The sequence below is a fragment of the Pelecanus crispus genome, chromosome 5 (assembly GCF_030463565.1).
Source record: "Pelecanus crispus isolate bPelCri1 chromosome 5, bPelCri1.pri, whole genome shotgun sequence".
NCBI classification, from domain to species: domain Eukaryota; kingdom Metazoa; phylum Chordata; class Aves; order Pelecaniformes; family Pelecanidae; genus Pelecanus; species Pelecanus crispus.
In genome coordinates this window covers 29,235,419-29,249,103 of record NC_134647.1, presented here as the reverse complement: position 1 = coordinate 29,249,103, position 13,685 = coordinate 29,235,419, and the positions used below count along the sequence as shown (strand labels likewise).

Sequence of the window (13,685 nt, the reverse complement as noted above, 5' to 3'; positions counted from 1 at the left end):
GGAAAAAATGTCAGCCTTGGGGGGTTTGTGCATGTGGTGAGGGAAAAGGAGAAGAAATAAATAAGAAGGCTTTGTTTTGAAGTTCTTCAACCCAATCACAAGCTTTTGGGTTTGCTGAACTGACCTAGACCAAAGCTTTCAGGCCCTGCTGGGTCCAAGACCATGGTCCTATGCCAAATGTACAGCACCAGCTCGTAGCAGTGGGCACTCAGGCCTCACTTGCCATTGCCACTGTGGGCTCTGTGCCCTGCCCTGGCAGAGCTGTGCCTGGATGGGGGCACAGCAGGCACCTCACCACTGCTCAGAGGTGGCACAGCACCCTCCAGGAACATGGTTCATGGCAATATGACTCAGAATGAATGGTTTGGGGCCCAGTCAGAAAACTCAAATAAAACTTCCAATTTGGAAGTGCCAAAGTCTTTTTCCTGGGTTAAGACGTCAGAGCAGATTGTTGCCACACTTCTACATCTTTACTTTTGTCCCCTCAAGGAGAGAAAGAATTTTCTTACCCCAATTTGGAGAAAAGTAAATATTGTACAATCCCGATTTTATTTCAAGGTGGGAATATGGATTTATTTTTCATTTAATTGCTTATTCAGTAGTCCCTATAAAATAAACCTCACCTCCTCAGTATGAAAAGGGATTTCATGCCAAGACAACCCAAATTACAGTTTAGGATGTCTTGTTAATGTAAACATGCTTAACTGAAAGAATGAAGCAGGTTTTGCTGAAGACTTTGTCTTGCTCCAGCATGGAGTATTCCTGAAGAACATCTTTAGATAGAAAGGTAGTCTCCAGTCAACACAAAGTTCATTGAAGTGCCCAGAGCAGTCCCTGCAGGCGGCTGAGCACTTGCAGGTCCAATTCACAATGGTGGAAATGAAGGACCCTCTCACACCCCAAAAATTGGGTGCTTATGGGAAAAAAATTCAAGTGATTTTTAGTTGCTCATAACTGGACCCAGATTTTTGAAAGAGCTCTGGTACAACCTAGGTGCCAGAAGATGTGCATGAATTTTTCGGAGGACTCAGCAGAATACCTTTTGGATAGAAACAAAAATTCAAAAGTGAAAGTAAAGCTCTCCCCAAAATCTGACCTCTGTGTCTTCTAATGCTTCCCATATGACTTTGTGTTCCCTCGCTGTAGGAGACAAACAAAACAGAATTGGGGTTCTTCATGACGACAACAGATCTTTCTTCCTCTCCTGCTTGTCTTGATTTTGTCTTCAGGTTGATTACTTTCTCACTCTGTGGAGTTGCTTGGTCATGACTTCAAATGGCTTTACGAACATTTACGAAGTGTCCAACCTAAGGACTCACATGTTGAAGGTTTAGTAGTTTTCTATCAGCTTGATTTGTCCTGGCAGCCCATTTGTGCCATAGCCTAATAGCTTGGATGCCTTCTGGCTGACTTTTCCCTCTTTCTTTGAGCACGTGTTTTGAACTTCAAACTGTGCCCGGGTCTTGTAGGGAAGAAAAGATTATTTCTTTTTACATTTTGCCATATTTAACAGCAATAAGGGTTTCTGAGGATTAGACATATAGGAAAGGAAATTAAGGGTTAAATCTAAGGCAGCAGTTATTGGGAAAGGTCAGAAGTTCTGGTTCTCCCAAGAGCTGAGCAAAACCACAAGTGTTAGGAGGAGACCAGCTCTGAGGTCTGACTTCATCTTTCTCTTACCCACTGACAACCCTCAACACAAGTTGTATCTCATTTTATCTCATTTTCAGCTGTCATGGAGAACAATCCTTTTTTACTCCCTCCCCTCCCCACCCCCTTTATGTTTGTTTGTTTTTTCTTTTAGTATATTATATCAAAGTTTAGCCAATACTTGCTATGGTGTAGGTATCCATGATCAGTAATGACAAACATGATGAGAAAATGAGAGGCTGTCCTTCCATGTCCAAGAGCAAGTGACTGCCTAGAAGCTCACAAGGCTACTGGTGGGTATCATGGCTGCCAGGACCGATATGCAGTATAGTCTCGTGTTGGCGCATAGGATGGGTAACCCTTGTTCTTCTGGTATGGTGGATGCCGGGGAGTCATGTTCATGTAGTCACTCTGATGGTATATATTCTTTTTGGACTTTTGCTGTGGGAGAAAGCAAAGAGAAGTGTGAAAACATTTCTGCAATTAGTCTGTCCCACCTGGGGTGAACATTTGAAAAAGGAGAAGAAGAAAGGGAACAGGGATCCTTTGAGCAGAGGGGTTTTGACTGTTAATGAGACCTGAGACAAGTTAATAATGGATTTGATTAATTTTTCCTTCTTTGAATTAATAAATTGTCTCACCCAACTCTCATATTAACTGCTGACAGTTCTGGCCCTAGGTCCTGGTTCATATTTATAAGGCAGCCTCAGGTTTAAATACATTTACAGAAGAATTAGAACACATGTTCTTATAAAATAATCTATGGAATTTGCCCAACCTGAACGTAATTCTCCAGCTTATCTGCTGAGAGATTTACAGTGTTAGTTCTCCAGGTAAAGGAATGCTGCAAACCAAGAATACAAACTGATGCCTCTCACCATCAATTCTCAGCTGTGGAATGACTCAGCAGAAGCAATACAGTCTGAGCAGTGAAGGCTGTCCTCATTTATAAGGAGGAAAAAAGAAATTAGCTTAACTCAGACAGAATTAGAACAGGAAAAATCAGGCTAGGCTATGTGTATCATGGTTTGCCTACCATTTACAGCAGTAACACACAATCAATGTATACATTGTTTTGAGCCTTCCTTCAAGGGGCAAAAGAATCAGAGCTGATGTTCATCTTTTTCTGTCTCACTATCCGGGCCTCAAAAATCTCATTTCCACTGTTGAATTCCTGCCTTATAATGCCCCTGTGAGACAAGGAAAGCATCGTCTCTTTCAGAAATAGGAGTAGCAGAAGACAGGTGAAATAATTTGCCTATAATCACAGAGCAAGATTGTAGCTACAGCAGTATTTGAACCTCTGACTGCTGTAGGCTGTGCATAAGGTTGGAGTTTTTGTGTAGCTTAAGGCTTTATTGATCAGGGGCTAGGTAAAGTGCTTCCATACTTTTTCCTTAATACTGTGTCCTGGTTTCAGCTGGGATAGAGTTAATTTTCTTCCTAGCAGCAGGCATAGTGCTGTGTTTTGGATTTAGTAGGAGAAGAATGTTGATAACACGCTGATGTTTTTAGTTGTTGCTGAGTACTGCTTATGCTAGTCAAGGACTTTTTCAGCTTCCCATGCTCTGCCAGGCGCACAAGAAACTGGGACGGGGCACAGCCAGAATAGTTGATCCAAACTGACCAAAGGGCTATTCCATACCACATGATGTCGTGCTCAGTATAGAAACTGGGGGGGGCGGTGGGGTGGCCAGGGAGCAGCGATCGCTGCTCGGGAACTGTCTGAGTATTGGTCGGCGGGTGGTGAGCAATTGCATTGTGCATCACTTGCTTCGTATATCATTATTATTATTATCATTATTATACTGTTACTATTAGCATTACTATTTTACTTTATTTCAATTATTAAACTGTTCTTATCTCAACCCAGGAGTGTTTCTCACTCTTACTCCTCTGATTCTCTCCCCCATCCCATTGGGGTAGGGGGAGTGAGCGAGCGGCTGCGTGGTGCTTAGTTGCTGGCTGGGGCTAAACCACAACATACTGATCACACCTTCTTTTGCAATCTCCTTTTTACTGAAATTTCCTTCCTATGTACATAAATATTTGCATATGCTGCAATGTACTTGTGATGTTGTGGAATTGGAGGAGGTCTGCATTAGAAAATCTGATGGCTGAATTATGCTGTACAAGCAGAGTGGGGCAGTTACTATGAAACATTTTAAGCTTTTTTATATTAATGCTACATATATGCAAGGTGTTGAATGTAAGTTACATACTGCTCACATGCAATGCAGTTGATGCATGTAAATCATTAGCTACACAAGCTTTATCTGTATGTGTTCATCTCCATAATATAGGATTTTTAATTCACCTAAGAGGTAATTTTGCATGGAAGAAAGACATTTTGCTAGCATGAGTGAGTGCTGGACTGTTACAGGATCAAAGACTACTACTTTTGGAGAAGAAATCAGTTTTCCTTGGGGGAAGACAGAACTGTATGAAAATAGACAAATCTCTAGTTGCTTTCAGGAACTCAAGTGGAACAGGCTTGCCATGGCTGTCAGGTATCATATTTTAGGACCTTTTTTTACAATTCACAATGTCTTCTAGGTTGCTGTATTAACATTCAGCAACACTGTAAATAAATCCACACTCAGAATACATACTATCAGGAAAATACCACCAGCAGCTCTAACAGCGTGTAAAAACTGATGCAGCAAAGAGCACACATTGCAATGCAGCCTTGTCACTCTTGCTGGGGGCAGACATGTTAGTAGAAAGTGTGTAGCCACTGGGTACCAAACGAATATAGCAGAGAGAAAATAGTTCAGATTGTAAATGATGCATTTGAAGCTACAGTATGTCATCAAGGCACAGCCACTGTAGCACAGCACTGTAACACCAGCAGCTGTTTGCTGTAATCCTCTCAGCTCTCCTAGGAGTCAGCCTCTACCATAAGCCACAAAGAAGGATCATTTAACCTGCCTTTGCATTTTTCTATGGCAATGCCCCATTTGATTGTTTTCCATTAGAAACAGCCATATATTAGGCAAGTGAAGTGTATTTTTGTGAAACACTTAACAGATCTCAAGCTTCAGCTAGCAGTGAGAGTGGCTTTCTGTATATATGCAACCTTTAACCTGTTGGGGACTCTGGGCCCTTCATACAGGCTACCTCGTAATGTATTGAAAATCGCTATTTAAGGACAAAGATACCACGGAAAGGCTGAGTGCAAGAACAGAGCTCTCTATGGTCATTGTTTAAGTCCTTCCCACATGGAGTAAGTAGTGTAAATCAGCTCTGGGAGATCACAATCCTAAGACTTGTCTAGGAAGACGTTCTGCTGCTGCCTCTGCATCATGCCTCACTCTCTCTTTAGTCCAGCAGGCAGAACTGGATGTGACCTGGGACAGCCAACTCTCCAGAGAGATTAGAAAGCAAAAATAATGAGCCATAAGACTGTCTCAGCTTTCTTAGGGTTAATGTACAGAGGCAGACAAGGGACTACTGAGATCCCGGTGCTCCTATTCCCTTGCAGTCAAGCTGCCGGAAATAGTGGATACTCGAGGGAATAGCTGGATAGGCACAAGACATCAGTGCATATACTCTTGGGCCAGCTGAGGGTTCCCTAAAGATTATTTTACCATAGGTGAGCTCATTCTATCAGTATAGTCTCAAAGGGTTTTGCCAGGAATGCTTGTAGTGCTAGATTTCCCTGACAGGGACAATTGGCAGAGCTAGAGACAGTGTCCCAGTATTGCTGGTGTGCAGGGCACTGCCAACACTATGGCATTACTCTTTCCTTTAGGACTCTACAGCAGAGGTCTGACTGCCCACCTGGAGAGCATCTGGTGTTTCAACTCTTTGGGGGCATAGCATGGATGTGCATATATAGCTGGGGTGAAGAAGCACTGTGAACCTGAAGTGAGGGGTATCAGTAAATTTGTGGTAAACATGGCAAGTATAGCCTGAGAAATGAACTAGGGACAAAGAGTACACGGAGCAAAGGAAAACAGTAGTTTCTTACCCAGTAGTTAATAAAAACTGCGGTTATTAGCATACTGTAGAAAGCAAGAACTCCAGTCACTGCCACTGTAGTCCACAAAGGAATTGCAGACTGAGGCTCTTGTGTTTGGACGGGTGTTTCTTTAAGGAAAAGAACAAAGAAAACTTTTAAATACATGAAAGCAAAAACCTCAATCTCTGCTTACTTGCTCCTTGTTCCAATGTGCCATTTTTATTAATCATCATTTTAAGATGTTTTCTTCAGGACATCAGGAGCAGGAATGCAGTTTTACCAGGCAACCCAACTTTGGTTTTGTTTTTTTTTTCCCCCTGAAGGAAACAAACTGCCATCATGTAGGGAGTGTGTATAGGGAGAATACTGGCCTACAGAGATTTCCCAGTTTACCTTTCACATGAATGACGGTCCCGTTGCTCTTCTCATTGTAGACATATGGGGGTGGATACATGGCCTCGATTTTGCAGAAGTAGATGTCAGTTTGGCTGGCACTCATATTCCAAAGATTGAAGATGACTTTGTCTTTAACATGAATCCCCTGGCAGTTGAACTCTTTATGTGAATTACCGCTGGTTTTGGTCGTGTTCCATGAAATAAAGCAAACTTCAACTGCACTGTCTGTTCCTTTGTGCAGTGAAGCTCGAAATTCCTTCCCTGTTCCATTGTATGTGTAGTTGCAGACTAGAGTTGCAGTTTTGTTAGCTACGGTGAGCAAAGGATGCTGAGACACTAAAATCTTGTTTTCTGGAAGGGAGGGGAGGGGATAAAGTGAGAAAAACACTTGTTTATAAAATACAGTATAAGACTTCAGAACCACACATCCTCCTGTGCAACACTTCTCCGTATCTCCTCTCCCTCGTTGACACTCCCTACTGGGGAGTACGTAACCACCAAGCTGCAGAAGCAGTTTCTTACAGGAGCTTTTGTTGCAGCAATCCCCCTCTATATAAATAATTACATAGTCACTAGGGGAGACTGTGAGGTCAAGAGTGTTTTTCTTCAGAGTCAGAACACTAGTACAGAAAGTGGCCTATATGATTAAGATTTAATGTCGGGGCTCAGAAGGCTACTCTGTGCGTGTCTGTGTGTGTGTTCATGTGTGTATATATAAGGCCACCTTAGTCTATCCTTTCCTTAGCAAGCAGTTTCCCAGGGCACATTATGGAGTGAAAATACTGTGAATTAAATTATTAGTTTAGCAGTCAGAAAGAGAATATTATTTATACATTTGCTTTTTAATCCAAATACAGACTTGAAGAGTTTGCAGGTGGAATTTGCTGAACCATTTCAAGGGTTTGGACCTTGGACGATGAGCACTAAAAGCATGAACAGCTATCATTTTAATGTGAAATAAGACATTTCTCTAGCTAGCAGCTGTAGTAGATTCTTAATCTCTCAAAGGACTCAGGAGCTGACTAATTTGACACTGCATCAGCACTTACCACTTGAATGGCCTGCAAAAAAACATGTCGCATGAAGGTACAATTCAATTTGAATTGACCAGACTGATACATAAACAGGAAATGTTTTCTGACATGTAGACCTCTGTGCTACCATCTGCCAAACAATGAAACACTGCAAGGACTATGCAAAGACAACTTCTTCCAAGAAAAATCATCATGTACAAATGAGGCCCTACTTGTCAAATGATGACCTGTAAGTAAGAGGAAGGGAGTTTTGGCTTTTAAGCTAGGAACTTGCTAGAACTAAGGACAGCCCTTTTGTGTGTGTACATGACTCTGTAAGTCTTCATGCAAGCTCAACTCATATGAGGTCTTAGTAGCCTTTTATGGATCCCTGAGAATTGCTGTGGTCCTGAGAATGACAATTGTATCTCTTGTCCTCAAAATCTGCTGCAAAACCTATATTCTTTCTATTTAGTCCATGTGATGAGACTTAAAAAAGGCTAGTAAGGGAAATAGAGTGGGAAGGAGGCCAGATCCAGAATTTCACCATGTTTGACAATACTTAGGGCCAAGTGGTTACATTTAGCGTGTTCACACCTGCACAAGAAGATAGAGTCCCCCAACCTCTTGAGTAGGATACTCCTTTGGGGTGAACATGATCCAGGGAGTAAACACAGAGAGATGCATGAGATGGCTAGGACTATTGTTAGGGTGTGGGCAGTAAAAACAACCCATGGCTAGCAGGTTCTCCAGTTACCAGCCCAACCCATGAAACTGCTGAAGTTGTTCATTTTCTCACTGCAAGTCTTGTTTACCAGCCCTCTCTTCTCATGAAAGTAGGAAGACATGAGACAGGGAATGCTCTACTGCCTCATCTTTAGCAAAGAAAGATTGTAGTCCATCCTCCTTGTGTCTCTTTGTTCAACATAGTTAGCACAGGGGGTGGAGCAGAGCTTGTCACAGCTCTGAAATCCCATGTTTACAGGGAACCCAAATACTGTGAAACTCTATGTTTTGACGAAGGATGAGCATTTCCAGGCTTTCCAGCAGAAAGAGCCATGCCTCTTGGAACCCTGGAACTGAGCAGCAGATTAATAACAGACAAGGCAGGTTTCTACTCGAGGTGCTGCCTGTGGTGAATTTTCATCGAAATGAAGACATTTCAGCAAAACATTTCAGTTTCATCGAATCAGCATTTTCCGACAAAAGCTCTCACATAGGCTTATAAGGCATTCTAGTAAGGGGTGAGGTTTGGATTCCACCCCTTTAGACAAGGTATTTGATCATATTTTTCTTGGCCAGAAAATTATCTTTGGCCTAAGTGGCAATGTGCAAGTCTGCGGTAGAATTGTTCTACCTTTAGCACAGAAGAATTCTACACATCTCACTTGAGACAGAGTTGTTACTCTGATTTGCACTGCAGTAGTGCCCACCACTACAACCCTGATTGTCACAGGGATGAATACACCTTCAGAAGAGACCTTTTCTGTCTCAGAGTTTACAACCAAAATAGGCATCCCGGAACAGACAGACGCAGAAGCATTGCACTTCAGAAAAATGCTTGCCTGCTTTTCACTGCAAGTACTTCCAAAACACTAATGGATGTTTATTGCTCAGCCTGATCAGATTTTTGCTATGGCCAGAGGAAGGACAAAGAACACTGAAAATCACCACCTTTAAATGCTATTTAGACTCATCTGCAGACCCCAATGACTTACCCCCACCTTTTGCTGTTGTCAGCTAATCTGTATTCCTGATGTTTTAGTACATAGCTTCATGCCTTGAACTCCACTATTCAACTACAGCTTTGGAATATTTATGTCCCTGCCATGATATTGTGCTAATTGGCAACCAGTCTCTTTTGATACACCCACATAAAAAAATAAGTTCCTTCAACTTATTTCCACCTCTTGGATTTATGGTCCAGTCTGTTTGCCTTGGCATGCAGGCTGGGTGTTGACAACCCAGCCCCATGCTGCTGATGTTGGGATGCAGGGTGGCTGAGCAGTGGGAAAAAGTTTATTTGTGGATCATTAAATGAAGACTGCTCCTACATGATTGAAGCTAAGCACCCAAATCCTTTTTCACAAAGTGGCTCTACTAGTTCAAATCTGATTTGATTGAGGGACATCTTTTGGTTTTCATTTAGAGGAGCTAATTAGCACCAGGTGAATTGGTTGGGCTGCAATGCCAGCAGGGGCAGGGCAGATTTACCCCATAGGCATGTTAGACAGGCACTGCTGTCATCCTCCTCCTCTGGGCTTGGATTTTTTTTTAATTGAAGAAAGTCAGTCATGCCAAAATGTGTATTAGTTTCACAGGAAAAGCAGAATAAGGCCAAATATCCCTTACTTCACTTGAGATCTGAATAGGATTTGATTATATTCTTAGTAGGATCTGGACCATTCTGAACAAACATGGGCTGAGGCTGCTTTTACCCTCACAGAGACAGTGTTTCTCGTAAGTGTCGCTTTGGGTTTGTTAAAATGGTGAAACTCTGAACCATTTAGTATGTGTTTCCATTAGTATATGCTTTCCCCTAAATAGGGCTATGATTGCCATTTCCAGAGCTGTGTTCAGACATGCTGCGTAGTAATAAATATCTATATGTTGGCCTTACTCAGGCAAGAAAATGGCAGTTATGAAAAATCATTATCTACAGTTTCAAAAAGCTGTGAAGTCTAAAAATGTAAAATCATTTAAGTCAGTGTGTACAGGCTGCAAGCTTTCTCAGGATCTTAGGATTCATATACAATGGTGTGCAAGATCTCTAGATGTTTGTTAAGCTTTTTTATACCTTATTTGTCATGCTAGACATTTGTTATAATCACATGTGAGGGGTTTTTGCATCATGAAAAAAAAATGCCATCCATGTATAATATCCATAAAATACTGACTCTCTAATCATGGACCCCTGATGCAAGCAAAACTTCATTGAAGTTTTTTTCTTTCTTTCTTATTTGCCAAGAAAGTGAAATAGAGACGACAAAGTACGGAAAATAACTATTTTGAGGGTTTTTTTTCCAGAACTTTCCATGAATCATCATCAGCTATTGGAAAAAATACTCTGCTAAAAATATTTTGTACTCTCCTTTCTTTCTTTTCCATGCCAGTTGACTTCAAGGAGCTATTTGCCAGAGCAAGGAGTCCGGAATAAGTTGGGATTTCTATAAGTACAGTAAAGAAACGCCCGACTTAAGTCCCTGGGGGGATAAGGGGAAACCTGAAAGGAGTTTATTTAATCCACGAACAGTAAGACACACAGCTATGTTATAAACAAAGCTATTCCATTTTTACTGCTGGTGGTCTGTTGTTCAATTACCTTTACTCTTCTTTCCCAGGTACAAGGGTCTTTATCTTTTACTTTGGTTTTAGGTCACCCAGCTGTGTGTATAATGTGCAGCTGGAGGGATCTGCCCCTTCTAGCTGTTATAGACTTGCTTTCTGCTAATCTTTCCTACTTTGGTGCGAGTACTGCAGAAAGCATAGTACTACATAAAGCCCAGGTGACTCTCTTGCTTTATTCAAAACCCAGTGTGAGCACAGTGTTTTTTCTGGTCAGTTTGTGATTTTTTTTTTTAAACAAGAATTTGTTGATGTCATCCTAATCTCAGCTAACCTTGCCTCATATGTCTTCTGGATTCTGGTAACCTTAGCGGGTGAGAGGTTGATGTTAACACCCAGAGACTATAAGCCAGAAGGTTATGCGGGTAGTAAAAAGATGAGGTCATTTGTGGTATGCTGCAGTGGGAACCTGCTTATATCACTTATTTCACAAAATAGGGGACAGGCAACTTGATCGAGCTGCCTCTCTGACAGACCATAGCAAGGTAACTATTTAGCCAACAAAAACAGGGGGAGGACAAACTTTGAAAACGTTAGTGTTTCCGCAAAAGGGAAATGAACAAACTGATCTTTTAAGTCCCTTTCCATGATTCAAACTCAACCTGCATCACTCACTGGTACAATCTAACAAGAGCAGAATGGCACATATTCTGTTGTCTTCCCCAAAACAAAATACCTGAGGCCTACAGTACACTTGAGGAAGTGTGGCTTGAGGCTTGAGGAAGTCCTGCAGGGTTTTGACCTGCCTTCATGTTTTCCATGCACTAAGGATCAATCATCTCGAACGGAATGAAGAGGTGGAGAAAAGATATGGAGAAAACATGAGAGCCCTGAGAAGCAAGTGACCTCATGTGCTTCTTTTTAAGCAGTTGAAAAGTCTCAGTGAGGCTACCGGAGAAACTCAAGTTCTTCACGCAAAGCAAGTGTATAAATATCTATAGAGTCATGGCATAACCCCAGTGTCTGATAATCACATGCTATGTTTTATTTTGTTGCAATTCAAAAGAGTTGCTTAAAAGCTGTTTGCACCTCATGGAAATGTTTTTAAAACTGTTAACCCACTGCTGATACTTATCCCCTCCTGGAATCAGTGTCTTCTCTGACAACCCAGGGGCCTGCTGTGGAAATAATTATGATATTGCAAACACAGAATTATAAACATGGGAAAAGGAAGAAAAAGTCTATGATCTCTTAAAGAAATGTAGAACATGGTGTTATGCAAATTACAATGCGTTCACTGAGAAAAAAAAATACGGAAAAATAAGGCAAAAATAGATTCAGTAAGTATCAATAAAAAATAAGGCAAAAATAAGGAAAAAATAGATTCAGCTGTGTCTCTCATATTAGAAAAAGCAGCTCTTTAAAGATGTTCTGTATGTGAAAAGTTTTGTACTGGGAAAACAGATTTTTGTTCCTATCTGCAACTTCCCTGTAAAATACGCAACACTGGTATTTGGAGAAGACCCAATAACAACAGCTCATAGGCCAGCGATTTGAAAAATTGTCTGTCTCAAGATTATCCTAGCAAAAGCCATCATCCCTTGCCTTGCTTTGCATTTTGATGTACCCCTTGGAAAGACGTGTTAACTCTGAACGTACGAACACTGCATCAGCAAGACATCAAGATAAAATACCCTCAACCACAACAACTGAAGATTCAGAAAGATTCACTAAGACTCAGGATTTCAAAATCACAAATAGACATTTTTTTGTTGTTGAAGATCTTTTCAGAAAGAAGCTAGATATCTAGTAAGTATCAATAAAATACTAAACAATGTAAAAATCAGAAACTCGGTAATCCCATCCTCCTATCCTTGAGATCAGTAAGCAACTCTGCTTTTGGTCCTTTTATTTGCTAGTTCTGTGAGGATGTGAGTGGGCTCAGCTCTGCAGCCCATCACACCGAGCCGGGCCATGGTGAGACCTGGAGCTTTGCACAGGAGACTTGGGGGTGGTGAAGAGAGTGCCCCAAGAGAGGCACTGGCACCAGGTCTGCTCAGCTCCCCTGCCCACCAAAAGAAGGCATTTGTGAGCAAAATTTGTAAAGCCCGGGGGGGAGGTGAAATAAACCCCCCTCTATTTATGCACGTGATTTCCAAATGCATCTAAAGAGAAGTCAAATTAAAAGAAAGCTCTTGGGTCTTATCTTGGAGGGATACTTGTGGCAGGAAAAAAATCTGCCTCTTAGTTATATCAAATTGATCTATGTGCAGTCTTAGCAGCATGCTCTGTCTCTGCCCTTTCATCCAAACACAGAAAAATTTGTGCAAAATTAATTCAAAGCTATACTAGACCTTCTCCCCCCGATGATCAAAGTGAGGAAAAATAGTGGAAAGGATTGAAATGTGGGGGGGTTCTGTTACCTGTTACATCAGCAGTGGGGATGAAGCAGAGCACCACGAGGATCCCCAGGAGCATGGTGCCAATGGTGGGCCTGATGCCTTGTCCCCACCCCCTCCAGGCACTGCCACGTCTCCCAGGGCCCCGCGCCACCAGCCTTCCTTCCCCGTGGGGCGAGGCTGCACCTTCAGTTGCTCACACAACTTCTCTCCTCCTCCCTCTGCAGCACATGATACACAGTCAAGTGAAACCACTGTAATGGCAACGCTTGAAGAGGAAGTTAAATTGTTTGATGACTGTAGCCTTAGGAAGTTGCCTCTGCAAAGCTCAGTAACAGCTAAAAGGTAGTGGAAGCCCGCCTTTCAAAATATGGACTCTCGTCCCTGTATTGCAAGATGTGTGCTTGTGTTTGGGGCTCTGCAGGGTTGCTCCTTTTGGGGAGAAATGGACTTCCCTAGAGGTGGTGCAGCGCTGTTTCTTTACCAAGAGTACATACAGATATACGTTGTTCCTATCATTATGGTAGAAGCAAACAGCAGTTTCCAAGTTGCTGGTGGCCAAACCTGGCCCCTCAGGAAGTTGTGTGCTCAGGAAGCTCCATCTCTCCTCACTCCTAGGAGCAGAAACGTTCCTCTCTTGGCCTGCTGGCTTGCTTCTGCCCGCCTTCCCAGCCGCTGGGGACCCTGACATATTTTGGCAGTAGATGATCTAGGCTTGTTCATTTTCATTTTTCTGCGCCTGCGTGCTGCCTAAATGCAGACCAAACAGTGCAAGAAACAGTGATCTGGTATACCTTCCCTTTTTGAAAAAAATCCCAAGTTATAAATGAGAGCAACTGTAATCCAGCTGACATCTAAATAAAGGCAGCATGCAGCAAGCGCAATTCTCAAGCAGTGCTTTCACTAGAGGTCTTCTTATTTAAAGTTTTTATCTTCAACTCACCTGGTAAATGATCACTGTTCTTTGCCCTGCAAGCT

At 42.1% G+C, this 13,685-nt stretch overlaps 1 protein-coding gene across 1 annotated transcript; it reads right to left on the bottom strand.

Moving 5' to 3' along the window:
• Positions 1–1,942: 1,942 nt before the first annotated feature.
• On the bottom strand, positions 1,943–12,801 carry CD28 (CD28 molecule). The gene is made up of 4 exons (XM_009489806.2): positions 12,732–12,801; positions 6,008–6,361; positions 5,624–5,742; positions 1,943–2,091 (listed from the first exon to the last, which is right to left on the bottom strand). Exons 1-4 carry the CDS (start codon positions 12,784–12,786, stop codon positions 1,951–1,953), a joined length of 669 nt encoding a protein of 222 aa, XP_009488081.1. The 5' UTR covers positions 12,787–12,801; the 3' UTR covers positions 1,943–1,950.
• Between the last annotated feature and the right edge of the window lie 884 nt (positions 12,802–13,685).